At 40.6% G+C, this 27,874-nt stretch overlaps 1 protein-coding gene across 1 annotated transcript; it reads left to right on the forward strand.

Moving 5' to 3' along the window:
* Positions 1-472: 472 nt before the first annotated feature.
* On the forward strand, positions 473-27,874 carry LOC307158670 (beta-1,4 N-acetylgalactosaminyltransferase 1-like). Its single transcript, XM_079871446.1, has 12 exons — positions 473-560; positions 5,139-5,270; positions 5,387-5,425; positions 5,557-5,694; positions 5,777-5,883; positions 13,754-13,791; positions 14,039-14,219; positions 14,392-14,478; positions 14,587-14,768; positions 17,932-18,075; positions 21,508-21,736; positions 26,695-27,874. The coding sequence occupies exons 2-12, from the start codon at positions 5,152-5,154 to the stop codon at positions 26,874-26,876; spliced, it is 1,446 nt and encodes a 481-aa protein (XP_079727572.1). The 5' UTR covers positions 473-560; positions 5,139-5,151; the 3' UTR covers positions 26,877-27,874.

The following is a 27,874-nucleotide window of genomic DNA, read 5'->3' on the forward strand; positions in this document are numbered from 1 at the left end:
TTCTGGTGTTTATGAATCACATTTAAATGTGTAAAAAATAATTAATTTTACATTATGATATGTGCTGCCGACTGCTGCCTTTATCATTCACACTCTTTTTTCCTTTGTACTGGTTCAGTTTCGTTATGATAGAGCTGTAGCAATTAATTGATTTTGACAAGTAGAATGTTAAACATTAAATTTTCATTTGCACGTTTTTAAAAGACACCGAGAATTGTTTAAGAACTGACTGAGCTTTTTCTATTAATATTCCTGGAGGTGAAGAATAAGACAAAAATTGTCAGATTCACCCAGTAGGCTTGTGTTGTAGGCACTAAAACAGTCTAGTACTTTATAGCCAAACTCATGTAGAACATTTCTGTGCAACTCCAGACTGCTTTCTGGCTCCTGCCTGACCAACCCCACTGAGCCAACACAATAAAGAAAACTGGATGATCCACTAGTTATACTTGTAAGGTGAGTTCAGAGAATCACTGTCATTTCTCCTGTATAAACACGTTGGGTAGCCTTTATTACATCGTCCGGACTCGGAGGTAATAATTTTCAAGATTTAGGCTAAGGTGAGTTTTTTTTCTTAATTATTTGCCAGTGATCTATATGCCTATTATTTTCAATAATTACTAATTACATTATTTGTAAATATTTAGCCTAAGTAAAAAGTATAGCTCATCAAGTCAAATTAGTTTACTTGCCAGTTGTGGTTTGCCATTCGTCTCTATAGCACGCATTGTGTTTATTGTGCAATTTATATAGGTGGCTGCATATATGGAAAAAAAACACCTAACCCTAAAAAAATTCTAACAAAAGGTTTCTCAGCTGTTTTTTGGTATCAGGTGTCCTTGATAACATACTAAAAGTTTACCAAAGTTTGACTACTAGAAAGGTGTAATTTTCAAGATATCGTCCAAGATTGTCAGGAAGCCTTAACATATCCTAACTCCTTCATTATTTGACCAAGTAATCTTGGTGTCTAACCCCATGTTTTCTGGTTCTATGAATCCATTGGACTTGTCTAAATTGCACTGGCATGATTACATACTTATGGAATACATGATTTTGTGAGATTACTGTAAGGTTTTATCTTAGTTTGGGGTGAACCAGAGTTGAAAACGATTTAGCCTGTCATGTAACTCCTAGCCTACTCAGTAGGCCTGTGTTTTTGGACACATACCCTTTTTTGCTAAAACACAGACTTGACATTCAATGTAAAAGTTATTGCACCCAAAACTAACTTAAATTGGAGTTGTATAACTTTGATCATAAACAAATCTGAATTAGCCCAAACAGAGGCATGTGTGTGACTGTGAACCCTCTAAAATGGTCACTCATTTCAATTTGAATAAGGGGATTGTGATAAAGTCACATTAGCTGCCACCGCTGGGGAAGCAGCACTGGCACACACACATACACACATATATACGCACATACAACGCCTACTGACCACATTCATCAACGTTTCGTTCCTCCCTGCCATTGCCGCTATCATAGGAGCGGGTGCACGCGATGATGATACCACATGGACATTCATCCATTTCTCCACTCTCCCTTCCATATTCATTCCCAGGTCATTTATTTATTTTTCTTTATTTTTCTTTAAGTTTTTATTGAGAAGGGATACAATTCACGTCTGATCACATTTGTCACTTTTACAGCTTTACCGGTTTTCATAAATATTTGTTAAAGAGGACTAACAAAACTCTCCAGTGACAGTGACAAAAAATAAAACACCTCAACGAATCCCTTTATTCCCCGGTCATTTCATACACGTACACTGTCTTGTCGTTTCGTCCGTGTTGTTTGTCTGTGTGGGCGTTTTTTGTTGTTGTTGTTGTTGTTGTTTTTTATTGCACTTCAAACAAACATAGTCAATGTACAGTCAGAATTGCAATAGCCTATATCCAAATCGGAGTGTAGGCTATATTTCGATACAATTTTTTTATTCATTTGTATATTACAAATTTCTTATTTTGGGAATGAAAGATAGTCTTGATATATAATTGCATTTCTTTTTCAAGAACCAAAAACAAAAGTAGGGTTTTATTGAACTTACATTTATGTATATCGAATTTAGCAAACATTTAAATTAAATTTATAAGTACTCTTTCCTTTTATTTGAGGGAATATTATTAAAACCAAATATAACGTTTTCTAAACACAAAGAAAAAGTGGGGTCAATGTTGTCAATTATAGACAAATCTTTCCAAAATTTTCTTACATGAGCGCAATGCCAAAATAAATTAAAGAAGGTTTCAGCCAATGTATTGCAAAAGAACAGTTCAGATCAATATCCTTTTTAAATTTAACAAGAAAAGTATTTACTGGGTACAGTACCTGTGTAAGATTTTGAAACTTATTTCCCATATTTTATTTACCAATAAATACTTGATTGGTAAAGTCCAGATGGCCTTCCATAACAATCTTTCAACCAGTCAATTCCAGTAAACAATACAGTTTGGCCTGGTGACAATGTCTTTGAAATAATGAACGAATAATTTTATTAACATTTACAATATTTTTTTTTCCAATTTCAGTATCAAATAAATTAAAGGAAGAAAGGGGCACAATACTGGTTATTAGCTCTGAATAATGCCAAGACCCCTGTGGGAATCGCATCCATGAAAATAGAAAACTCCCTGGGCGTCACTGGAATTTTATGGAAATCTATAAGTTAGCATTAGGTATTACTATTGTTCCAAATTAAATATCTATGGGGTGAAAAATTGTGCTTATATAAAAGGGACCAAGCAAGCAACATTTGTTTGTGAAAGCAAGACAAGTTTAGAGGGATTTTCTAAATTTTATAATTGCAAATCAAGAGAAAATCGAGACTACCTACTCTGGACAAAACAAGATTGGGTATGAAATTCCAAATAGAATTTGGATTTAGAATGAAATGTCTAATCCAATTCATTTAAAAAATATTATTTAAAGTACTGAAATAAAGGAAGTTTCGAGTATTCACGTAAACACAGTAGATGTAAGTACTGTGTGCATTCACTCTCTCTCTCTCACACACACACACACGAAAGAGGATTTATGCTCATCACTTGGTAACTCAATCTCACAGTGAAATCCCTGCACAATTAATTCCACACTGCAACTTATTTATTGTTTGCTGAATATTTGTTTGTTTTTAGTTGTCTAAAAAGCACGTCTTTAATAATATATATAGATGCAAAAGCCCGTCTAACAATTTTTTCTTTAATATTTACATTTTTATCAGGCTCCTATATATAGGTTTACCTAAGTACTGACATTTCTGAATCGCCTGAGGCTGGGATTTAGTGAGTTTGAAGTGAAAGTATTTGATGAATGTATACTATGTGCGGAGAGCATTCACTCATTATCTGATTTTTGACATAGGTGGCTTTTAGAGGCTTTTGTATCAGAAGTCTTCATATATACATGTCTTAAGACTTCCTCAACAGTGACTAAGCTATCACAAAGCTCTTTTTGTGGGTCGACAGACTTACAATTAATTCCAGAAATAGAGTTTAGAAATAGAGAAGCCGAATGATCACAAAATTGGGATGAATATAACCCATAATACAATTCTGTAAAAAAAAAAAAAGATATTTTAACTTGGTCATCTGTAACATCCCCATCTATTTTAAGTTGTTCAATTTTGTATTATTTCTAGAATTAAATTTCTCTAAACCCCAAAAATATGCAGAGTTTTGTTCCCCTTTCTCCAACCATCGCTTTTGTGACCTAATGAAGGCTCCTTCTGCCTTATTCTTATATAATTTGTCCAACTCCAGTTGTAAAGTGACTAACTCAGCTTGTTCATCTTCATTTGGACATGATTTTGAGGAGAGGGCAGCTAATTTTGAAATAATATTGTCCTCTTGAGTACGTCTTTCTATTGCCATTAAAGGAACACTCCACCGTTTTTTTAAATAGGGCTTATTCACCATCTTTCCTACATTTAGATAGGTGGGCAAATGCATTTTTGTCTCAGTGCATGCATTGTTTTAGTTTGGAAGCGCCACCGCTAGCTTAGCATAATGAATGGAATCCTTTGTTGCCAGCTAGCATGTCATGAGTAAAAGTGCTAAAAAAAAAAAAAAAAAACTATTTATTTCTTGTGGCCTGCGTATTCACAATGAGTACAAATATAGCAATGCAGATTAAGACTAGGCGATTTCCATGGCACTATATTGGGATGAAGCACAGGCGAAGCACTGCTACTTGGGCGCAGAGATAATTTCATGTCTCTGGAAAATAGTGATTATGACATTGTACGCCTATATGTTTAAAATACTTTTTTTTCTGTCTATTTGTTAAAGAGGGATTTGTGGAAAAATCCATGCTTTTAGATTTGTTGAGTACATTTTTTTTTTAAGTTAAATTTTTTATATATTAACCTAGGCTAATTGAGTGAAATCATTCAATTTGAATTCATAGTGTTGCTATTATGACATATCTTCAATTAGAATATGGGCAATTAAATATGTAAATATTCATATGTCTGTGTATAATTCTATATTACACACAGACACACATGTACACTCTTTAAAAGTTTAGCAGGGGGATGTAGGATGGGACTTGATTTGATGTCCATCATTTCTCAGAGGAAAGCTACGGTAGAAATTTGTACCTTCACCAGTTGTAGAGATCTTTGATGGAATCATGTCCTTATATCAAAGACACGCAAAGTTAAACTTGTATGAAGTTCTTTGTCTGCTGGTCAAATGGGAACAGACTCAATTGAGTTTGCAATCATTGAAGCTGTATTATATTTTTGGTTGGCTATATATTTGTGATAAGTTAGGTTTGCTTTCCTCCTTTTGTCTCTCTCTCCCCTGCTTCATTCCTGCACCCTGCCTGTTCGCAATCGCAATCAGCGGGCACTCAAGTGGACATCTGAAAATCTCTTTGAAAAATCTTTCGTGCCCTATGAGCAATAAAAACATATAAGTCATGCATAAAAGGGTCAATTTCCACTTTAATGTAAGAGAGGGCATGGCCATTTTAAGCTTAAATGTGCAAGGTATCTGTCAGAACAAAACAAGTTGCAATTATGTTCTTCACCATTTTGTTTTGTTTTCAGTTTAAATTTATATTAAATTTTAAAAGTATTACATTTCACTGCTATTGACTGTTTGCTGTTGACTGGTTACACATCTTCCTTTCAGATAATCTCCAGAAATGAACTTTTTCCTCAAGTTATTCCTGATTGGGCTCAGTATTACGGCATTGGGTATCTACAGTATACAACATGGATTTCTGGATTTTATAGATGCCACAAACAAACTGTTTCCATTAGGGTATGACCCTACTACGGTGTCTCTGTCATATTTGTTTGTCAGTTTTCAATTTGGTTGTTCTTCCTCTTGTGGCATTGGAAAAACTTTTTCATGGGTGACCTTTTTTGTCATTTTAGCAAAAGGTACCTCCAATATAGAGTCTTTCCTAAACAAAGGTCAGTGGTTGGTTATTTATTCAGAATACTATACTTAGTCTCTGTAACATATTACTTCTCATTTTAAATAATGTCTTATCTGTGCAATGTTTCCTTATTATTGCCCTAATCTTTTTCAAATATGACCTCAGCATTGGACCATTTCCCAGTAAAAATCGTTCGTCTTGTTCCTGTAATGGATTTTCTATACTTGCACGGAATGTGGAAGTGGATGAAATGGAAGATCTTCAGAGACGTCGGTCAGAGGAATACCAGAAATACCAGCTCAGGTCAAAAGTGCATTCCAGTTCCTGCCCCTTAATCAATTTTGGTTCGGCTTAATTCTAAAAGATCTAATTCTGTATTTCTTAGAATGGGGACGAAGATGGACTCACTTATACTTTCCCAAGCCAACTCGCCCCTCCAATATCCCACCCAGGGTTTCGAAGTGCCACCTCTTACAAAAAGAGTGATACCAGGTAAAACTCTTTCCTTCATGTAATGTTTTAAATCTCAGATGTGTTTACTGTAAAACACTCAGTCTGTTTTGGGATGTTAGATGTTAAATGTCATGTGTGCAACAACATGCAGATATTCTTTTAAAATGAGTAATTTACTGTATCTTCAAACTGAATTAGAAGATGAGATGTAATGACCAGGTAAGAATGCAAAGAATTTTAGAACTGAATTCGTCATTATTTACTCTTAATAAGACCTGAATTGATCCTGATCCTGCTCCTCTTCCTCAGCACACACTTCCTGTTTCAAATGCGCATGCGTCGCGTCTGAACGCGTTGTTGTCTTTGGAGCTCGATTGATTTATAATTCTTGATTTCTCTCTAAACTCATTTACAACGAACATTTTCTACTTTTCCTCACCTCATAGTTACAACGCGGACTGTTGAGCAGACGTGTCTCAAGCCTAGTGATCCAACGCTGGATACTCTTATAGGTTACGTCCGTGGATCACGGCTGAACGCGTCTTCTCCGCACTCATTTACAAACAAACATTTTTTTTCGCCTATCGTGCGTCTACTCTACACCGTACCACTAAAAAGACGGATTATATCCAAGACTTCAGCCATAAATTAGTATTAATATTGATAGCATCACTGGTAGCGTCGTTGCTAACTTAACGTACTGTCCATCTGTTAAAATGGCGAATATATTAGATGTAAGTGGTCTACCTTTTGGTGCAGGTGAAGACACATTTGAGCTGCACGCGGTGCAGTCTGAGCTGGAAGCTGTTGAGAAACAGATCCACGACCTTTTAGTGAGACAGGCCGAGCTGATAGACCGGCGTTTGGCTCTTGAAACATCACGCGCGGATGCACACAAATCAGAGATTAACGTTACTAACCCGCTAACTCCGACCTCGTCTACTCCGTGCGTTTCTCAACATCGGCGAGCGTCGAGGTCGCGATCAGCCATGGTCTCGTTCACTCCGGCTCCAACATGCCACCACGAAGCCTGGATATTTCCGCAGCGGAAGACGCGAGTCAGGCCTAGACCAAGAAAACTCTCTCCGACCCTCCCGGTTTTCGAGATATCCACACAAAACCGCTTCTCCCCTCTTCGCGAAACAGAACGCGATGCTGTGATCATTGGCGATTCCATCGTTCGACACGTACACGCTACGTTAACCCATTTAATCCCACCGGTCACAATAGTGACCGTAAAAAAATGTTTCATTTCTAAGGCTATAAAAATGTTACTGAATGATCTATCAATGCATTTCCAGCAGATATTGAAATAATAAAGGGTCTCAATGAAATATGTGCAGTGTCGCATGTTTACTGTAAATTGTCACATGACCAGAGCTGTTTACTTCCTGTTTGCGCCAAGAGAAGAGGATGGCAGCAAGAAAGCTCCCAAAGAAAAGGTTATTAAAGTATGTTAAAATAAAGATAGGACATAGATTTTTGGTACACATCATGTTTAAGGTGTCTAGTATTGATATATGCATTTGCAATTACTCAACTTTATTTAATGTGGTCATAGAACTCACAAACATGTCAACGGCAACAATAGTGACCGGTGGGATAACCCATTGTATCTACATGTAATACACATAGGCTAACTGTTCTACCTTACTTTCTGCTGCTACCTTACTTTCTACCTAATTTTACACACAGACACACACACAGAAACACACACACAGAAACACACACACACACACACGGACCCAAGGAAGACTAGCTAGCTAGCTAATTCTGCTAGCTAATTCTGCTAGCTAATTCTGCTGCTACCTAACTTCCTACCTACTGCAACTTTCCACACAAACACACACACACACACACACTAGCTAGCTAACTAATTCTACCTAACTTTACACACACACACACACACACAAACACACACACATACACACACACACACGCACAAGTGGTCTAGGAAGAAAAGCTGAAAAAAAAAACCCATCAAAATGTCCTAAATGGCCAAGATACTATCCCGTGGCCTCGAGACACTATCCCTTGGCCTCGAGACACTATCCCGTGGCCTCCAGACACTATCCCGAGGCCTCGAGACACTATCCCGTGGCCTCCAGACACTATCCCGTGGTCTCCAGACACTATCCCGTGGTCTCCAGACACTATCCCGTGGCCTCCAGACACTATCCCGAGGCCTCCAGACACTATCCCGAGGCCTCCAGCCACTATCCCGTGGCCTCCAGACACTATCCCGTGGCCTCGAGATACTATCCCGTGGCCTCCAGATACTATCCCGTGACCTCAAGACACTATCCCGAGGCCTCCAGACACTATCCCGTGGCCTCGAGACACTATCCCGTGGCCTCGAGACACTATCCCGTGTCCTCCAGACACCATCCCGTGGCCTCCAGACACTATCCCGTGGCCTCCAGACACTATCCCGTGGCCTCGAGATACTATCCCGTGGCCTCCAGATGGTATCCCGTGGCCTCCAGATACTATCCCGTGACCTCCAGACACTATCCCGAGGCCTCCAGACACTATCCCGAGGCCTCCAGACACTATCCCGTGGCCTCCAGACACTATCCCGAGGCCTCCAGACACTATCCCGTGGCCTCGAGATACTATCCCGTGGCCTCGAGATGGTATCCCATGGCCTCGAGATGGTATCCCGTGGCCTCCAGATACTATCCCGTGACCTCAAGATACTATCCCGAGGCCTCCAGACACTATCCCGTGGCCTCGAGACACTATCCCGTGGCCTCTAGACACTATCCCATGGCCTCCAGACACTATCCCGTGGACTCCAGACACTATCCCGTGGCCTCCAGACATTATCCCGTGGCCTCGAGATACTATCCCGTGGCCTCCAGATACTATCCCGTGACCTCGAGATACTATCCCGAGGCCTCCAGACACTATCCCGTGGCCTCGAGACACTATCCCTTGGCCTCCAGACACTATCCCGTGGCCTCGAGATGGTATCCCTTTGCCTCCAGATACTATCCCATGACCTCAAGATACTATCCCGAGGCCTCCAGACACTATCCCGTGGTCTCCAGACACTATCCCGTGGCCTCCAGACACTATCCCGTGGCCTCCAGACACTATCCCGTGGCCTCCAGACATTATCCCGTGGCCTTGAGATACTATCCCGTGGCCTCGAGATACTATCCCGTGGCCTCGAGATACTATCCCGTGGCCTCGAGACACTATCCCGAGGCCTCCAGACACTATCCCGTGGCCTCCAGACACTATCCCGTGGCCTCCAGACATTATCCCGTGGCCTCGAGATACTATCCCGTGGCCTCGTGATACTATCCCGTGGCCTCCAGACACTATCCCGTGGCCTCCAGACACTATCCCGTGGCCTCCAGACACTATCCCGTGGCCTCCAGACACTATCCCCTGGCCTCCAGACACTATCCCGTGGCCTCCAGACACTATCCCGTGGCCTCGAGATACTATCCCGTGGCCTCGAGATACTATCCCGTGGCCTCGAGATACTATCCCGTGGCCTCAAGATAGTATCCCGTGGCCTCAAGATACCATCTCGTGACCTCAAGATACCATCCCGTGGCCTCAAGATACTATCCCGTGGCCTCAAGATACTATCCCGTGGCCTCAAGATAGTATCTTGTGGCCTCAAGATAGTATCTTAAGGATTTTATACACTCTTATGCACGCATGCACGCACGCACACACACACACACACACACACACACACACACACACACACAAACACACACACACACACACACAAAAACACACACACACACACACACACACACACAAAAACACACACACACACACACACACACACACAAACACACTGCACAGGTCAAATAGACCTATATTCAGTCTGTCCAATGGTTGATACAACACAGTATCCCACCGGTCACAATTGTGACCGATCATAAAACACACTTTTTCACACACTTTTCCATGAAAATTTAAAAAAATTATGATTGATTGTTTCAAAGGGATACTAATGACACATGATTTGGATATTTTTGTTTCTGAGAAAAATTCGGGATTAAATGGGTTAAATAAAAGTAAGGTGCATAGTCACTGCTTTCCTGGTGCTCGTGTTTCTGAAATCGCCGCTCGCGTTCCCGAGATTCTGAACGATAACGAGCGCGTCGGAACTGTGGTCTTGCACGCGGGAGTGAACGACATCAGGCTGCGCCAGACGGAAGTTCTGAAGAAAGACTTCAGGAATCTGATCGATACGGTACGCAGCACATCGCCTGATATAACGATCATTGTGTCAGGACCGCTTCCCACGTACCGTCTAGGTCATGAAAAGTTTAGTAGATTATTCGCGCTAAACGAATGGTTAATGTCATGGTGCAATGAGCAGAAACTACTCTTTGTAAATAATTGGAATCTGTTTTGGGAGCGTCATAGGCTTTACCGTGCTGATGGCTTACACCCAAGCAGATTCGGATCGGATCTTCTGTCAGATAACATCTCCAAAATGTTAAATACCTTTTGACTAGTAACCAAAAGTCCAAATCATAGTCTCTGCTGCACCAATTTAACTGATATAAATAGTGTAGAACATTGCATAGAAACTGTGTCTATTCCTCGTTTAGTGAGATTAAATAATAAATCTACTGCAGGATCTAGAAAAAATCTAATTGTTATTAAACCAGAAAATGTTGCTATTAGTAATCAAAAACAATTTCTAAAGCTAGGTCTTCTAAACATTAGATCACTCACACCTAAGGCAGTTATTGTAAATGAAATAGTCACAGATAATAGCTTCGATGTACTTTGCCTTACTGAAACCTGGCTTAAACCAAATGATTATTTCGGTCTAAATGAGTCTACTCCATCAGGATACTCCTATAAGCACGAGCCCCGTCTGATTGGTCGTGGCGGCGGTGTTGCAACAATCTATAGAGATATTCTCAATGTTACTCAGAAAACGGGCTATAAGTTTATTTCGTTTGAAGTACTTGTACTAAATGTTACGCTCTTAGATGCTAGAAAAACATCCCTATTATCTCTAGCCTTGGCTACCGTATATAGACCGCCTGGGCCTTACGCTGATTTCCTAAAAGAGTTTGCAGATTTTCTCTCAGACCTATTAGTTAATTTCGATAAAGCATTAATTGTTGGAGACTTTAATATCCACGTAGATAATTCAAATGATGCGCTAGGGGCTGCGTTTACAGATTTATTAAACTCCTTTGGGGTCAAGCAAAACGTTACCGGACCAACTCATCGTTTTAATCATACACTCGATTTAATTATATCACATGGAACCGATCCAACCGATATAGATATCATTCCACAAAGTGACGATGTCACTGACCATTACATGGTAACTTGCATATTACGTACTCCTGTAATATGTCATGCTGCGCCGCGTTATCGATTAGGCAGAACAATCCTTCCATCTACCATAGATAATTTTTCAAATAGCTTATCTGATCTGTCTCAGCTGCTCAGTGAACCTAAACAAACAGATGAACTTGAGGAATTAACTAGCACTATGAGCACCATTCTCTCTGGATCATTGGATATTGTTGCACCCATTAGATTAAGAAAGGTTAGAGAGAAAAGTAAAGCACCATGGTACAACAATACTACGCATGTTCTAAAGAGAGAAACCCGTAATTTAGAGCGTAAATGGAAAAAAACTAACTTAGAGGTCTTTAGAATCGCATGGAAAGACAGTATGTCACGTTACAAAAAGGCCCTAAAAGAGGCCAGGGCTGAGCATCTCCGCAAACTAATAGAAAACAACCAAAACAATCCTAGGTTCTTATTTAACACTGTGGCTAGACTAACAAATAAACAGATGTCTCCTGAACAAAATATTCCGTTCCAGTTAAGTAGTAATGATTTCATGAAGTTCTTCACTGAGAAAATAGAAAACATCAGAACCACAATTGTAAACGTTCAATCCTCAATTGCGTCTTATAATTCAGCCTCAATTATCACCCCGCAAGAACAATTACAATGCTTTACAACTATAGAACAAAAAGAGTTAAATAAACTTATCACTTCATCTAAAACAACAACATGTTTACTAGATCCTATACCAACTAAACTTTTGAAAGAAGTGTTACCTATAGTGGAGGAGCCTCTCCTCAATATTATTAACTCGTCTTTATCTTTAGGTTATGTTCCAAGAACATTTAAACTGGCAGTTATAAAACCTCTCATTAAGAAACCACAATTAGATCCACATAATCTAGCAAATTATAGACCCATTTCAAATCTACCTTTTATGTCTAAAATACTAGAAAAAGCTGTGTCCGCTCAACTGGGCTCTTTCTTGCAAGAAAATGACATCTATGAAAAGTTTCAGTCTGGATTCAGGCCGCATCATAGCACTGAAACTGCGCTTGTTAAAATTACAAATGATTTACTTTTATCTTCTGACCAAGGCTGTATCTCAATACTAGTTTTACTTGATCTTAGTGCTGCGTTCGATACTATAGATCATACAATACTCTTAGATCGACTACAAAATTATACTGGTGTTCAAGGACAAGCACTAAGCTGGTTTAGATCGTATTTATCTGACCGCTACCATTTTGTTTATTTAAATGGAGAAAAATCGATCATAACTCCAGTAAACTATGGAGTGCCGCAGGGATCTGTGTTAGGCCCTCTATTATTCTCAATATATATGCTGCCACTTGGAAATATTATAAGGAAACATGGAATTAGTTTCCATTGTTATGCTGATGACACTCAAATCTATATTTCATCACGGCCGGATGAAAACGCTAAATTATCCAAATTGACAGAGTGTGTTAAAGATATAAAAGATTGGATGACGCGCAATTTTCTTTTATTAAATCCAGACAAGACAGAGGTACTAATCATCGGTTCAAAAAACCACCCACAAAACCTCTTACAATACAACTTTAACATCGTAGGATGTCCTGTTACTTCATCCTCTACAGTAAAAGACCTGGGTGTTATATTAGACTGCAACCTGTCTTTTGAAAATCATATTTCATATGTTACAAGAACAGCCTTTTGCCACCTTAGAAACATTGCTAAGCTACGTAATATGCTATCTGTTTCTGATGCAGAAAAGTTAGTTCATGCATTCATGACCTCGAGACTAGATTACTGTAATGCTTTATTGGCTGGTTGTCCTGCATCCTTAATAAACAAGCTACAGTTAGTCCAAAATGCCGCCGCTAGAGTTCTAACTAGATCAAGAAAATATGATCATATAACTCCAATTTTATCATCACTACATTGGCTACCTATAAAGTTCCGTATTAATTACAAGGTATTGCTACTGACTTATAAAGCCCTAAACGGCTTAGCTCCAGTTTATTTAACGGATCTTCTATCGCCCTATAATCCATTGCGCTCTTTAAGGTCAGTAAATTCGAGGCTTTTGGTCATACCTAGGATATCCAGATCCACCAAAGGAGGGAGAGCATTTTCACATTTAGCTCCAAAACTCTGGAATAGCCTTCCTGATACTGTTCGTTGCTCAGACTCGCTCTCCCAGTTTAAAACTAGATTAAAGACGCATCTCTTCAGCCAGGCATTCATATAATACTTTTAATCTTACAGTTAAATCCGGTCTCTAGTTCATAAACGCCAGAGGAGAACTGGCCCCTGACTGAGCATGGGTTCTCCCAAGGTTTTTTTTTCTCCATTAGGTCACCTGATGGAGTTTTTTGGTTCCTTGCCACTGTTGCCTTTGGCTTGCTCAGTTGGGGATATTTGGGAATATTTAATTTAATTAATCAATCAACGATACTATTGATCAGCATTACCAAACGTGGACGTTCCACTAGAAACAAACATTGATGTATTGTTTTATTACTGTGAAGGTGCTTTGATACAACCTATGTTGTGAAAAGCGCTATATAAATAAACTTGACTTGACTTGACTTGACTTGAATTGTCAAACTGCCCATTTTCACAGGTCTGGCTCTGCATGCACAAAGAAGACAACTATATAAGGTTTGTTTTGAAATTTGTGAGGTCCTTTGAGGTTCTCTGGTTTTATGTTCTCAGTAAAGGTGGAGGGTATTTTCACATGTATTTTGCTTTGCAAGGGCAAACAGTGTCCAAATTATTATTTTTTTGTGTTTTTGAAATGCAAACTCAAGACAGCTGGTTACTTTCTTTGCAGGAGATGTGTCCAGCAATGAGGCTCTTAATAAATATCACACCGAAGGTCCATTAATCAACCACTTTTGTGCAACAGGTGTCTTTGAGTGTCAAGAGTGGAGTGCTCTCAGTAGAGGATGTTCTGGATGGAGAGCAACTGGATGGACAGGGTCAGAGTGAACTGAACATTTCATCTAGCAGCCTCACACAACTCAATGATCTGCTGTCCAGAGTGACCTACACCAGCACTATCTACCGTGTCAAGACTAAAGATCTGGGTAATGTCTGCAGTGCCCTATGTGTCCATTAAGTTCAGAGAATGGGTGTGAGCTATAATATGTAACTATTGAGCTGTCAAGTCAGTTTACTTTTTGTTTTGTTTTGAATTTACATTCAACTTACCTTTTTAAAAAATAAAAAATACAAATCCACGTTTCCTTGTTTCCTTAGTTCATTTTTCTTTTGAGGCCTATGAGGCCATATTTCCCATTGTGATCAAGAGACCCTCAGTTCCTGTTTTGTATGACCCAGGGACAGGTAAGACCACAAAAAAATAAAAAAAAATAAAAAATAACAAAAAATAAATACACACACAAATCTAGATTTGGTCTAGTCAATAACCCTCCCCCTTCTTTCTCAACTTAGATATTAACTCACAGGTTACCATAACAACCAAGACCTTTCTGAGATATGAAGAGCTGAACATCCTCATCAACAGTATTCGACAGGTTTACCCCAAAATCAAGATCATTGTTGCAGATGACAGCCTGACACCAGAAAAGGTGACTGGCAACAACGTAGAGCACTACATCATGCCTCCTGCACAGGTAAATACTTATTTAAGGCCACAGTGACATATAAGGGCTTTTCACACAGCGCTCAACCCCATGTTATCGTAATTCTAAACCCCACTTTTAACCCCGGATAGAGAATCTTTCTGCTCTGGAGCAGGGTTATCAAGCACTGCTTTTGCACTGTTAACACTGTTATGATATGGGCTAGATGCTTAGCAAACGACAGCCATTCGTGTGCCTCATATTCATGTGCTTTTGGTTAGCTATGGAAACATCTAACGTTGGTTAGCTATGGAAACATGTAACGTGTACGTTATATAAACGGTTGTTCCAGTGTTTGAGGGGAAAAATGTCAAATGGAGATGGAAAACGTGTCAAATAGCCAATAGCTGTTTTCCGCCATCGGGCCAAATTGCTATTAATTGTATTAATTCGTTTTTTTATGACAATCATATAGTATGATTTACTCATTTTTTTTGGTGAAACATTTTTACACTCAAAAAAATTTAGTACATTTTAAAGCTATGAAATAAATTAAATATACTGAATTGCGTAAATCAATTTACTCTGCGAGTGAACTTCTAACTTCAGACCGCCGTCCTGCGTTTCACTCATAGCCGAAAGATACTGCGAGCGACTGACTCCATAACTGCCAATAAACAAACCGTGCACAGTTCTGAGGACATTTTATCCTCCAAATTAATTATATTCATTATCATTATAGGAATAAAGTTGTGTGTTTTATGCAAGGCGTTTCAGCGAAAAGTGCGACTCTGGTTTAGGTGTCACATTACGCCTCTGTATGTTGTTTTGCATTAAATAAAACGATTTAAAGCACAGTAATGATTTTATAGATAAAATAAAACATGCAAAAACCTGAATTTCACAGAGTAAATGCACCAATTCTGTGACGCTGAGAAGAGAGAACTGTTCTGGTTTGGAAAGAATTCAAACAGCCCGCGCTCACTCAACAGTCACATCAGAGGGTGGGGGAGGGGTGCATCGTTTTAATTGAGTAAACTTACTCAATTTCTTAAGAGTGTGTTAAATATATTAATAATATTGATTTGAATTAATTAATATTTTTGTTTCTTGAAACAGATCAGTTTAATTCTCCATTCTCAAATATTTAGATAGAAATTTCACAAATTTATTAAATATATTATAAATAAATAATTGGTTAGTCAAATACTAAATTCTTTTTGTGAAAATAACTTAAATATAACTGTACATTTTAGATAAAATTAACTGTTGGATTTTTAGTCAATTATTTTGGTATGATTAACTCAAACAATCAAGTAAACGATATTCAGAGATTTTATTAAGTTAATAGTTAAATATTACTGTAATATTTACGAAGCCACATAATTATTTTTTTACATTCATTCTACCAGCACGGTCAGCGAACTGTTTAATTGTACCATGCCGAACCAAGCTCAAGTGGAAATAAAACTGGAACCGTTCTTAGAACCATTCGACCCGTTTCAAGTGTGAAAATGCCTATATTACACTTTTACGGTAAAATGACAAAAGATGATATAAAACGTCTCAGTTACTAATGTAATCCTCGTTCCCTGAAGGAGGGAACGAGAGACGTAACTTCGACGTGATGACGTAATTGGGATCACTTCAGGGAGCCCTAGCATCTTCGAGTGTCTACAGAACGAGCCAGTGAACGTTGGCGTGCATGAAACGCGTCACGCGCCCCGCCCCACAGCGCTGGTATAATCAGAAAGCGGGCACATAGCACATAGCACATAGAGATAGTGACGGCCATAGCAGCGATGGTCAGCAACTGTGGCGACGGGACGTTACGTCTCCCGTTCCCTCCTCCAGGGAACGAGGGTTACATTAGTAACCGAGACGTTCCCTTTCAGTCGCTCACGTTCAACGTAACGTCGACATGACGACGTAATTGGGATCCCTTGGAAAACGCCACGGCTGCTGCCACATCCAGCGCCCTACGCAGACTCTCAGGGAACTCACAGGGTTCATCTAAGTGGGGAACTCGACTTGAGCAAGAAGCGCACGTATCCGTTCCAATGGAAGGGAGTGGCGCAGCAAGCCGACACTAGAGCGGGAACTTCGGTGTTACCGGCTGGTTGAAGCGAGCACACAGGAAGAAACCGGCTCAACACGTAGGCTGTAAAACCTAGCGAACGTGTTAGGTGTCGCCCAGGTGTCTAGGTGTCTCGATCGTGGAGCCAGTGTTGGAGCGGCCTCATATGAAGCAATCTGAGCGGCGTTACCACGGCTATGCCCCAGGAGCCTCTGAAAAAGTTTCAGTGGTGCCACTGTTCTGCGTCTGAGCGTGCTCACGCAGTTCAACACTGACTGGACACGGGCCTCTGTGAGGCGCGCTGTCATGTTGATTGAGTCTTACTCTATACCTAGAAAAGAGATCCTCTGCCCAGGGGTGAGTTTGCTCTTTTCCCAGTTGACCCGAAGCCCTAGGTGGCTGAGGTGACTGAGCACCATGTCCCTGTGTTCGTACAACTGCTCTCTCGACTGGGCCAGAATGAGCCAGTCGTCGAGGTAGTTGAGAATGCTAACACCACGCTCGCACATGGGAGCAATGGCCACCTCCGCGACTTTCTTGAAAACACGGGGCGACAGGGCCAGCCCGAAGGGTAAGACTTTGTACTGATATGCCTGTCCCTCAAACACAAAGCGAAGAAACGGTCTGTGTCGAGGGAGAATCGAGACATGAAAGGGGGGGGGGGCGCCGGGCTTCTTTGAGTTTTCTTTGGCAGTCTTTGTAGAATTCTGAGTCAACCAGAAGCTCGGCTCCGAAGTGTAAGACAATGTGTGCGTGCGCCCGCTTCCTGTTTATACCCGCGCTGCGGGGCGGGGTGCGTGACACATTTCACGCACGCCAACGTTCATTGGCTCGTTCTGTAGACACTTGAAGATGATAGGGCTCCCTGAAGTGATCCCAATTACGTTACCTTGAATGTGAGCGACTGAAAGGGAACACAATTTTTAACAGCAGAGACTTTTATACAATTATTTTGTAAGCATCAAATTTTGGCTTTTAAATACACCAAATATTGGCCTCATTCACTTCCATTGTATAGGTGCCTCACTAAAATCTTGAATTTGGCCTTTTCAAAGAAAATTAGGCGGGAGTTTAAAATTGCTTTTTATGTGTGCCTACTGAGCTAAACCCAGAATTTCTCTTTATCCGTTTACTTAGGGCTGGTTTGCAGGAAGGAATCTGGCTGTTTCTCAAGTCACCACTAAATACTTCCTGTGGGTTGATGATGACTACATATTCAATAACAATACACGGATTGAAAGCTTTGTGGAGATAATGGAGAAAGTTCCAGAACTGGATGTGGTCAGTAAAGATATGCTTTTTTTTGTAAGGAACTTTGTGTGTGATATCTGTGTACAAACGTTTTCACTAACAAATTTTGATTATTCAATAACTTTAATATGAAAACATATTTTAAATTTACGAAAAATGTAGGAACAACTGAAACCACATATATATAAAAAAAACTCACTCTGTTGGTGGCCTTATAAACGTCTTAGGATTACATTTCATACATAGATATTCTTAAATGTATTTCATTGTGTGTATGTGTCAGGCTTCCTGGAAGGATGAAGTAGGAGACGAACACGAAGATTATGAATTCCAAGGTTTTAATTCTCAATATTAAACAAATATAAACAAAAGGGAGCGTGTGCTCAGAACAATGACAACCTAACATTCAACATTGACCGACAAGTGAAGACTGAAACACTCAGGGCTTAAATACAGGGGAGAACAGATCAGGGAAACAAGACACAGCTGACAAGACTAACGAGGAACCAGGTGATACAAATGAACTAATGAGGGTAACCATGGAAACCAAGGAGTGGCGGGAAAACAGAACAAAGGAAGACATGTGACTAGTGACAAAAAACACTCAGACAGAACAGAATCGTGACATAACTCCCCCCTCCCGGTAGGCGCGTCCTCGCGCCGTAGAAAGACCAAAGGGGTGGGAGGGTGGGCGCCCTGGAGGCTGACGGGGAAGACAAGGCAAGGGAGACAAGGCAGGAAGCCTCCAGGGCGGAGCAGACTGTGGGTGTGGTCACGGTGGAGCAGGCTGTGGGCGTGGCCAGGACGGAGACGACCCCTCGGGCGGCCACGGCGGTGAGGACCCTTCGGGCGGCCATGGCGGAGACAACCCCTCGGGCGGCCATGGCGGTGCGGACCCTTCGGGTGGCCATGGCGGAGACGACCCCTCGGGTGGCCATGGCGGAGACGACCCTTCGGGTGGCCACGGCGGTGAAGACCCTTCGGGTGGCCACGGCGGTGAAGACCCTTCGGGTGGCCACGGCGGAGAAGACCCTTCGGGTGGCCATGGCGGAGAAGAACCTTCGGGTGGCCACGGCGGAGAAGACCCTTCAGGTGGCCACGGCGGTGAAGACCCTTCAGGTGGCCATGGTGGTGAAGACCCTTCAGGTGGCCATGGTGGTGAAGACCCTTCAGGTGGCCATGGTGGTGAAGACCCTTCAGGTGGCCATGGTGGTGAAGACCCTTCAGGTGGCCATGGCGGAGCCCTATGGCCCCCCCCCCAAAAAATACTTGGGAAAAGTCCCGGGTACCAGAGAGGGCTCGGTGCTGGGCAGCGATGAGGGCTCGGTGCTGGGCAGATCCAGCGAAGAGGGCTCGGTGCTGGGCAGATCCAGCGACGAGGGCTCGGTGCTGGGCAGATCCAGCGACGAGGGCTCAGTGCTGGGCAGATCCAGCGACGAGGGCTCGGTGCTGGGCAGATCCAGCGACGAGGGCTCGGTGCTGGGCAGATCCAGCGACGAGGGCTCGGTGCTGGGCAGATCCAGCGACGAGGGCTTTGTGCTGGGCAGATCCAGCGGTGAGGGCTTTGTGCTGGGCAGATCCAGCGGTGAGGGCTTTGTGCTGGGCAGATCCAGTGGTGAGGGCTTTGTGCTGGGCAGATCCAGCGATGAGGGCTTTGTGCTGGGCAGATCCAGCGATGAGGGCCTTGTGCTGGGCAGATCCAGCGACGAAGAGGGCTCCGAGCTGGACAGGACCAGCGGCGAAGAAGGCTCTGAGCTGGGCAGGACCAGCGGCGAAGAGGGCTCTGAGCTGGGCGGAACCAGCGGCGAAGAGGGCTCTGAGCTGGGCGGGACCAGCGGCGAAGAGGGCTCTGAGCTGGGCGGGACCAGCGGCGAAGAGGGCTCTGAGCTGGGCGGGACCAGCGGCGAAGAGGGCTCTGAGCTGGGCGGGACCAGCGGCGAAGAGGGCTTTGAGCTGGACAGGACCAGCGGCGAAGAGGGCTCTGAGCTGGGCAGGACCAGCGGCGAAGAAGGCTTTGAGCTGGGCAGGACCAGCGGCGAAGAGGGCTCTGAGCTGGGCGGAACCAGCGGCGAAGAGGGCTCTGAACTGGACAGGACCAGCGATGAAGAGGGCTCTGTGCTGGACGGGACCAGCGGTGAAGGCTTTGAGCTGGACGGAACCAGCGGCGCAGGGAGCTTCAGGGTCGACGGAATAAAAGAAAACAAAAGCTCTGCGGGCATGACGCTGTCTGTCACAGGCGCAGCGGGCATAACGCTCACAGTCTCAGGGGCGGCAGGCATGACGCATACTGCCTTGGCTTCGGCAGATCTGGCGTGAAGTGCAGGCTCGGCTGGACTGGCGTGAAGTGCAGGCTCGGCTGGACTGGCGTGAAGTGCAGGCTCGGCTGGACCGGCGTGAAGTGCAGGCTCGACTGGACCAGCGTGTTCAATGGCTTTTCTGACTGACATGAAGGCTGGGTCGAACATCTTCAAAGCCAGGTCTGCACTGTTCGACACCAGCTTACGAGCTCGGGGCCAGAGGATCCCCGCAATCAATCTCCCCATAGTCTCTTTATTCTTTTGGTCGGTCAATCTGTCAGGCTTCCTGGAAGGATGAAGTAGGAGACGAACACGAAGATTATGAATTCCAAGGTTTTAATTCTCAATATTAAACAAATATAAACAAAAGGGAGCGTGTGCTCAGAACAATGACAACCTAACATTCAACATTGACCGACAAGTGAAGACTGAAACACTCAGGGCTTAAATACAGGGGAGAACAGATCAGGGAAACAAGACACAGCTGACAAGACTAACGAGGAACCAGGTGATACAAATGAACTAATGAGGGTAACCATGGAAACCAAGGAGTGGCGGGAAAACAGAACAAAGGAAGACATGTGACTAGTGACAAAAAACACTCAGACAGAACAGAATCGTGACAGTATGTATATATATATATATATATATATATATATATATAGAGAGAGAGAGAGAGAGAGAGAGAGAGAGAGAGAGAGAGAGAGCTGTATTTGTATATTGTTTGAACTTGATCTCAGGACTGCACACATGGTATTGCTTGAGGATCTTTCTACATGTTAGAGATCATTGTGTGTATGCAGTGTTTTATGCAGTTTACTAACTGCGGCATGTTGTCACTCATTTAGGATACTCAATTTATTAACACTACCACGAGGTTAAGAAGAATTTTGTGTGTATGCACATGTTGTGAATTATGTGGAAATGTTTATCCTGTGCGTAAACATGAATAATTCACAAAATCAATAGTGAATGAGACCAATTGTTCTTTCCCAGATATGGAAATGATCTCTGCTCCCTCACTTCAGCTTTGTATTAGTGTTTATTCTGACTGGATGCAGGAAATATTATGTGTTTTCTAGCTATTAAACTGTTTAACAGAATGCAGTAATGATACTGGATCATTTCAGGAGTAGGAACAGTTCTTCACTCACTCTCTTTCCAGGTTGGTGGTGCAGTGGGAAAAAATCAGTTCTATTTCCATCTTCAGTACGAGGAAGGGGATGAAGAGGAGGGCGGTTGTCTCAGACGTTTTCATAGGAAGAACTATCAATCAGTCCCAGGCTTTAAAAACTGCTTGTTTGTAGACGGGGTCGTCAACTACTTCCTGGCACGGACAGATGCGGTGCGACGGGTTGGCTTTGATCCGTTTCTGAAGAGGGTGGCTCACACTGGTAGGTACATCACTATGGGATTATTTTTGTGCCTTAATATTGAACGTAACTTTTAAAGAAACGAATGAAAATATAAATGGACACTGAATAAAATGGCGAAATTTTTGCATGTTTTGCTAACTGTTTTCTCTCTTTCGCTGATCATCAGTAATTACAAATGCGCTTCCAGAGTTTCCATTTACGCTTCTGAAGTTTTCGTTTTGTTTCCGTTCGCCATTCTGACACATTTCTCTCATGGGGGCGGTGCTAACTGCGGTGTGTTCTCATTAGCTACTGAGTTTTTGATTGACAGATTCTTGACCTGGAAGTGAAGACGTCAGTGTTGTGTTTACATGTGTGGATGTGAGTGTCTGTAAGCGGCTTCCTATTTCATTTTAGTGATATAAAGTTAGGAGTTTTGTTTTTTAATTTTATCTGTATTTATCTGCTGCTACATTACATTGTTGAGAGGAGTTCCTAGGAATAGCACCGACGAATAATATCATCATTATCATCAATCGTCGTAATCAGGATTATGGAGATGCTGGAGACTCGCGGTAAGTCAGTATTTTTTTTAGTAAAAAAGATGGAGAGGTATTTTAGAGCTCAATGAGAGCCCACAACATTATACAGCAGTGTTATCTTTATTCAGCCCAATCATTACTCAACCTTATCTGCTAACAATTACACAGTTTCTTTTCCGATTACATCATGTTTGCTTTTTCAAAGGTGCAAAACCTAAGAACATAAGGAGGTTCAATAATTAATAATAGAATTCTCATCATGTGTGACATTTGTAACTAAATGTTATTTAGTTTTATTTAGTGGCCTGAAAATCCCTTTCAAACAGGTTAATTGATAAATTAATTAATTTGTTTGAAATTAATAGTTTAAGTACTCAATTCGTTATGTGCAGTTTGTTTTGTTTTGTTAGACTACTATAATACTTCTCCTTTCTTACTTTGCAGGGAGTTGAGCAACTTTTCCATGAACAAAATTCTGATGCTGACCCAGAGGATGGAGTGGTGTATTACCAGAGATCCACTGTCCCCATTAGACAGGAATCTTACTTTCTTCAGACACGACATCACTTTTGAATGACTAGGATCTTGATCTTCAGACACTTGATATTATGCATATATTTTAATTTCTTTGGAGTGTTAGATTAAGACAAACACAGTTCACAAGTACACAAGAGGTTGCACTTTATTCTTATAAGTCTACAATTTGCATACCAACAACATATGAATGTTAAGGGGATAGTCCACCCAAAAATAATAATTCTCTCATCTTTTACCCACCCTCATGCCACCTCAGATGCATATGACTGTGAGTCCATACAGTAATGCAAATTAATGGGTATTTAAAAGTTGACACTTTAAAAACCACACACAGTGACTGTGATGGGTTATTCATACAACCCCAGTGGATGAATCAAAGTCTTCTGAAGTAAAACAGCAGATAATAAAAATACTAATAATTTAAACGGTTTTAACCCTTCAAAACAAAACTGTCATACAAAATTGGCTACAATCTACCTGTATATGGGTTCACGGAGATGTATTATTTTCTTAAAAATCTTTTATTTGTGTTAATGTGAAGAAAGAAAATCTGGGATGGCATGAAGGTGAGTAAATGATGAGAGAATTTGCATTTTTTGGGTGGAGTATCTGTTTAAAGACTTATGTACATTACAATGTACACAGTCACTGCTTTGTTACATTTACTGTAACAAGAACTGTCCAAATGATCATTGCATCATTTAAAATATATTTGAATTTTACACAAATTTAGTATATAATGTACTTGTGCATTTTTAGTTCTGTATATGTATTATGAGAATACTGAGGTCGGACTGTCACAACATCCAAGACTTTCACTTTCATACTTATGTATAGTGACAATAAAGAATATATTGAAATATCCTTGAAGGTCTGTACCATCTGACAGCAAGCCACATGGTTGCAATTTTCATATTGTTTGAGTTCTTCAGAATTGAGGTATTATTAATTGTGATGGTGTAAGTGCATATGCTAACAATGGATATAGTGTGATGGCCAGGATTGCTAACTTTGATTATCAGGTTAGAATGACACTTTCTTGATGGCTGGAAATATCACACACATGTATATGACACTAGTATTCTCTTTAAATTGTTACATCAGAATCTAATCAAAGCCTACAATGCAGAAAAAATAACATTTAGCCTTATCAGGAACAAAATAATATTCTCCGAAAGCATTGGACATTATTTATTATTATACAGGATTTTAATGTAATTATACCTCTAGACATTCATTTTCTCTTGCGCAGACAAATACTGCTCCTGAAAGCTTATGCTGACAAAGTAGTAGGTCTAGTAGAAGATAAATACGGAAAATTAAAAAACAAATCTCCTAACTTTCTCTCACTAAAATGAAATAGGAAGCCGCTTACAGCCGCTCACATCCACACATGTAAACAACACTGATGTCTTCACTTTCCTTCCAGGTTAAGAATCTGTCAATCAAAAATTCAGTAGCCAATGAGAACACACCGCAGTTAGCCCCGCCCCCATGAGAGAAATGTGTCAGAATAGCGAACGAAAATTAAGGGAGCGTAAACGAAAACTACAGAAGCATAAATGAAAACTCTGGAAGCGCATTTGTAAGTACAGATCAGTAAGGTAATAATCTGAAATGAGAATCATGTATTTTAATCTGAAACCATGAGATGTATGGGATTATTTTGTACCTTTAATTTTGAACGTAACTTTTCTAGAAACAAATGAAAATATAAATGGACACTGAATAAAATGTCTTTGAAACCGAAAAAAAAAAGCAGGCGAAATTTTTGACTGTTTTTTTAATACCTACACTACATGTTTTCTCCTCTAGTGTAGGTATTAAAAAAACAGTCAAAAATTTCGCCTGCTTTTTTTTTTCGGTTTCAAAGACATTTTATTCAGTGTCCATTTATATTTTCATTTGTTTCTAGAAAAGTTACGTTCAAAATTAAAGGTACAAAATAATCCCATACATCTCATGGTTTCAGATTAAAATACATGATTCTCATTTCAGATTATTACCTTACTTTATGCTTTGCACACTGATTGCCTGTGAAACTGGAGGTTTCCGATATATACGGTATTGTTCCAAATATAATTCAGAATATGTATTTCTTGGAAATACATCTGAAAAAATGGGGTCGTCTTATATTCAGGTTCTAGACTTTTACATGTCAATAATACACCCGCAACAATAGGGAGCGCTAAATGTGTGTTCTCATCCCAAGGCATCATATACTGACGCTTTTGACATTTCGTCTACATCGAACGCACATGGCACCCTTTAGCGTCAATATGAGACGCAGATAGATATGGGCCAGAAGGCGCCTCCTAGCGGTCTAACCCTAACCCTACCCCAGACCTAAACCTACCCATAACCGAACAAACCTCTGTGCGTGTCATATTGACTCTAAAGTGTGCCATGTGCGTTCGATGTAGACGAAATGTCAAAAGCGTCAGTATATGACGCCCTAGGATGAGAATGCGTTGGTAAAATCAGTGTACCCCTCAGGACTGAAGCGACCCACCCCTGTAAACTACCCGTAGTTTACGATGGCAAATGACCGTCCAGAACAGAGGTGGCAGTAGGGTCATCAAAAAACTCTCATTAAGCAGCCAAGAAATACGGTGTGTCAGAGTGTAATGTTATAAGATGGCAAGCCCTAAAAGACAAGTCTTAAAAATGCTAACAGTCAAAGAAAAGCTTACTGTGGTCCTAAAAGCGGACGCTTAGAAGAAAGCACTGGAGGCACTGGATGTCACCAAAGAGCTGAACTTACCCACCAGCGAGGACCTAATTTCTTTTTCGGCTACGTACTGATACATTTGCCTGTCAATATCTTTGAAACAGCTGTTTTGATGCGGCGTAAGAATAATTCAGCGTAATGATGCGTCTTCTTTTTTCTTATATTTGGAACAATACGGTATATAAGATCAATATCAAAAGTAGCAGTCAGAATCTGGTGTGTCCACCAGCTGCTTTAAGTCCTATAGTGCATCTCATCTTCATGGACTGCATCAGATTTGCCAGTTCTTGCTGTGAGATGTTCCACCAAGACACTTGCTAGTTCTCAAACATATCTGGCGGGGACACATGGTTACACGTGTTTTGACACTGCAAGGATGATCAGCTGTCCTTCTTGTCTCCCTGTAGCACTGTCTTAAGCCCTATTCGCAAGGGATAAGTATTACCTGGTGACCTCTAGTCATTAGTAATAATAGCGGAGGTTGTCTGTGATCTTAAAGGGTAACTCTCGCCAAAATGCAACCTAGGGTCTTTTTGTTAATCTACCCGAGGCAAACTTTCGTTTAAAAGCATAATTAGAATGGAAACTCCACTTTTAAGTTTTACCGTATTTTCGTTTTCGGTCAAATTGCCTTTTGAATGGGAGTGCTTGGGGCACTTCTATGACAGCATCAAAAATCGCTATTTTTAAAACACTAAGAAGGCTCGACACAACATGAAACTTTGCTCGAAGTATCACCAGGGGTTCTACACATTAACTCAAGAATTGAGAACATTGTTTGTGTACACAGAGTTTACTAAAAAGAAAGATTTTGAACAACTCACTGTAGCTGTGTCCGCCGGCATTTTGACTTTCAAAAATAGTCGATCTCCACTTGGTGAAGGTCTTTATTAACCCCCTGGTGTCGTATGGATTAGATTTATGATGAATAGATGCACTTTTTGGAGCATCAAAAACTCAGGCTCTATTCACTCCCATTATAAAGCTTAGAAGAGCAAAAAAATGTTTTTATATCTAACTCAGATTTTGTTTGGCTGAAAAAAAAAAGTCATATAGACCTAGGATGGCTTGAGGGTGAGTAAATTATGGGATAATTTAGATTTTTGGGAGAACTATCCCTTTAAACTTCTTGAGTATCTTTTTATGATTGCTCATCTTCTACTTTCTCTCTGACTTAAACCCCACAGAGTTTTTTCTTGATGGTCTCGGAGATTTGTTGATTGCCTCTTGCAAAGGACTTGCAGTCGGCCACCAGAAGAAACGCAAACAAAGCAAATACAGACAATTTAGGTTTCCAGGAAAAAATGATGGAAAAAAGAAATTGGCCCATCATTACTTCAAGAATTATTTGAAATGCATCAAGTACTGAGGGACTTTTCGTCAAAGTGATTGAAAGAATGGATATGAAGAATGTTCACATAAGAAGTGTTTTGGTACAGAAAAGAGTAGTGAAATTGTGTGACATTTTACTTGCATTTTGTATTTTACTTGCATTTACTTTACAAGTTTTTGTCTTCAGGAGGTGAACTGATTTAAGGGAAACAATATTTTCAATATATATATCATCTTTTATAATTTATCACTGTGGGTTACTGTTGTGCAATAAAATAAATGTACCTCATTAAATATATACACTCAGATTTTGTTTTTTTTATTGTACCTTTAGGGGTTCATGTACCCTTGAAAGGACATATTAGTACCTTTTTTATCCCTAACAGTTGCATATTAGAGTAGCAATACATACCTTAAGGTATACTGTGAATGTTTTAGAGTACATTTTTTGCACATTTTTCTGAGAATGCAGTGGTATAAATATGATTGTTATGTGCAATAATGGTTTTTACTTCATCTAAGAGTTGCGCAAAATGTTTACAGAGTGGGCAAAAATTCACTATAGATTGAACTGAAATTTGTATGTTTTAATTTGGAGCAAGTCTTTTATAGGCCTCCAAGCACTGAAGCAGCTGGAACTGTATTTCTTTTCGTAGGAGTGTTTCTTTTAATATAAAATAAAATGTAATAATAATTGTCCTTTTTTGAAGGGTAAAACTTAAATCTAAAAATCTAAAGTTAAACTTTGCATGAAGGCTGTTCCTGTGCATAAATGTATTCATTTTTAATTATGTGTATGGTTAATGGTGGTGTTGTATAGCAAACTGAAAAACTTAGCATGGCTAATTCATTTAATTTCTGAGGTATGGAAGTGAAATTGTATACATGTTTTGGATTTCCTGTTTTTCTTTATTATTATTATTATTATTATATACCATGAAATGCTGAACTGATTTATTTATTATTTTACATGTATGAACTTGGACATATCTTACATTTTGAAGGAATAATTGAGAGATTAAACTATTTAAGGAC

Source organism: Squalius cephalus, assembly GCF_949319135.1.
Source record: "Squalius cephalus genome assembly, chromosome: 1".
Classification (NCBI taxonomy): domain Eukaryota; kingdom Metazoa; phylum Chordata; class Actinopteri; order Cypriniformes; family Leuciscidae; genus Squalius; species Squalius cephalus.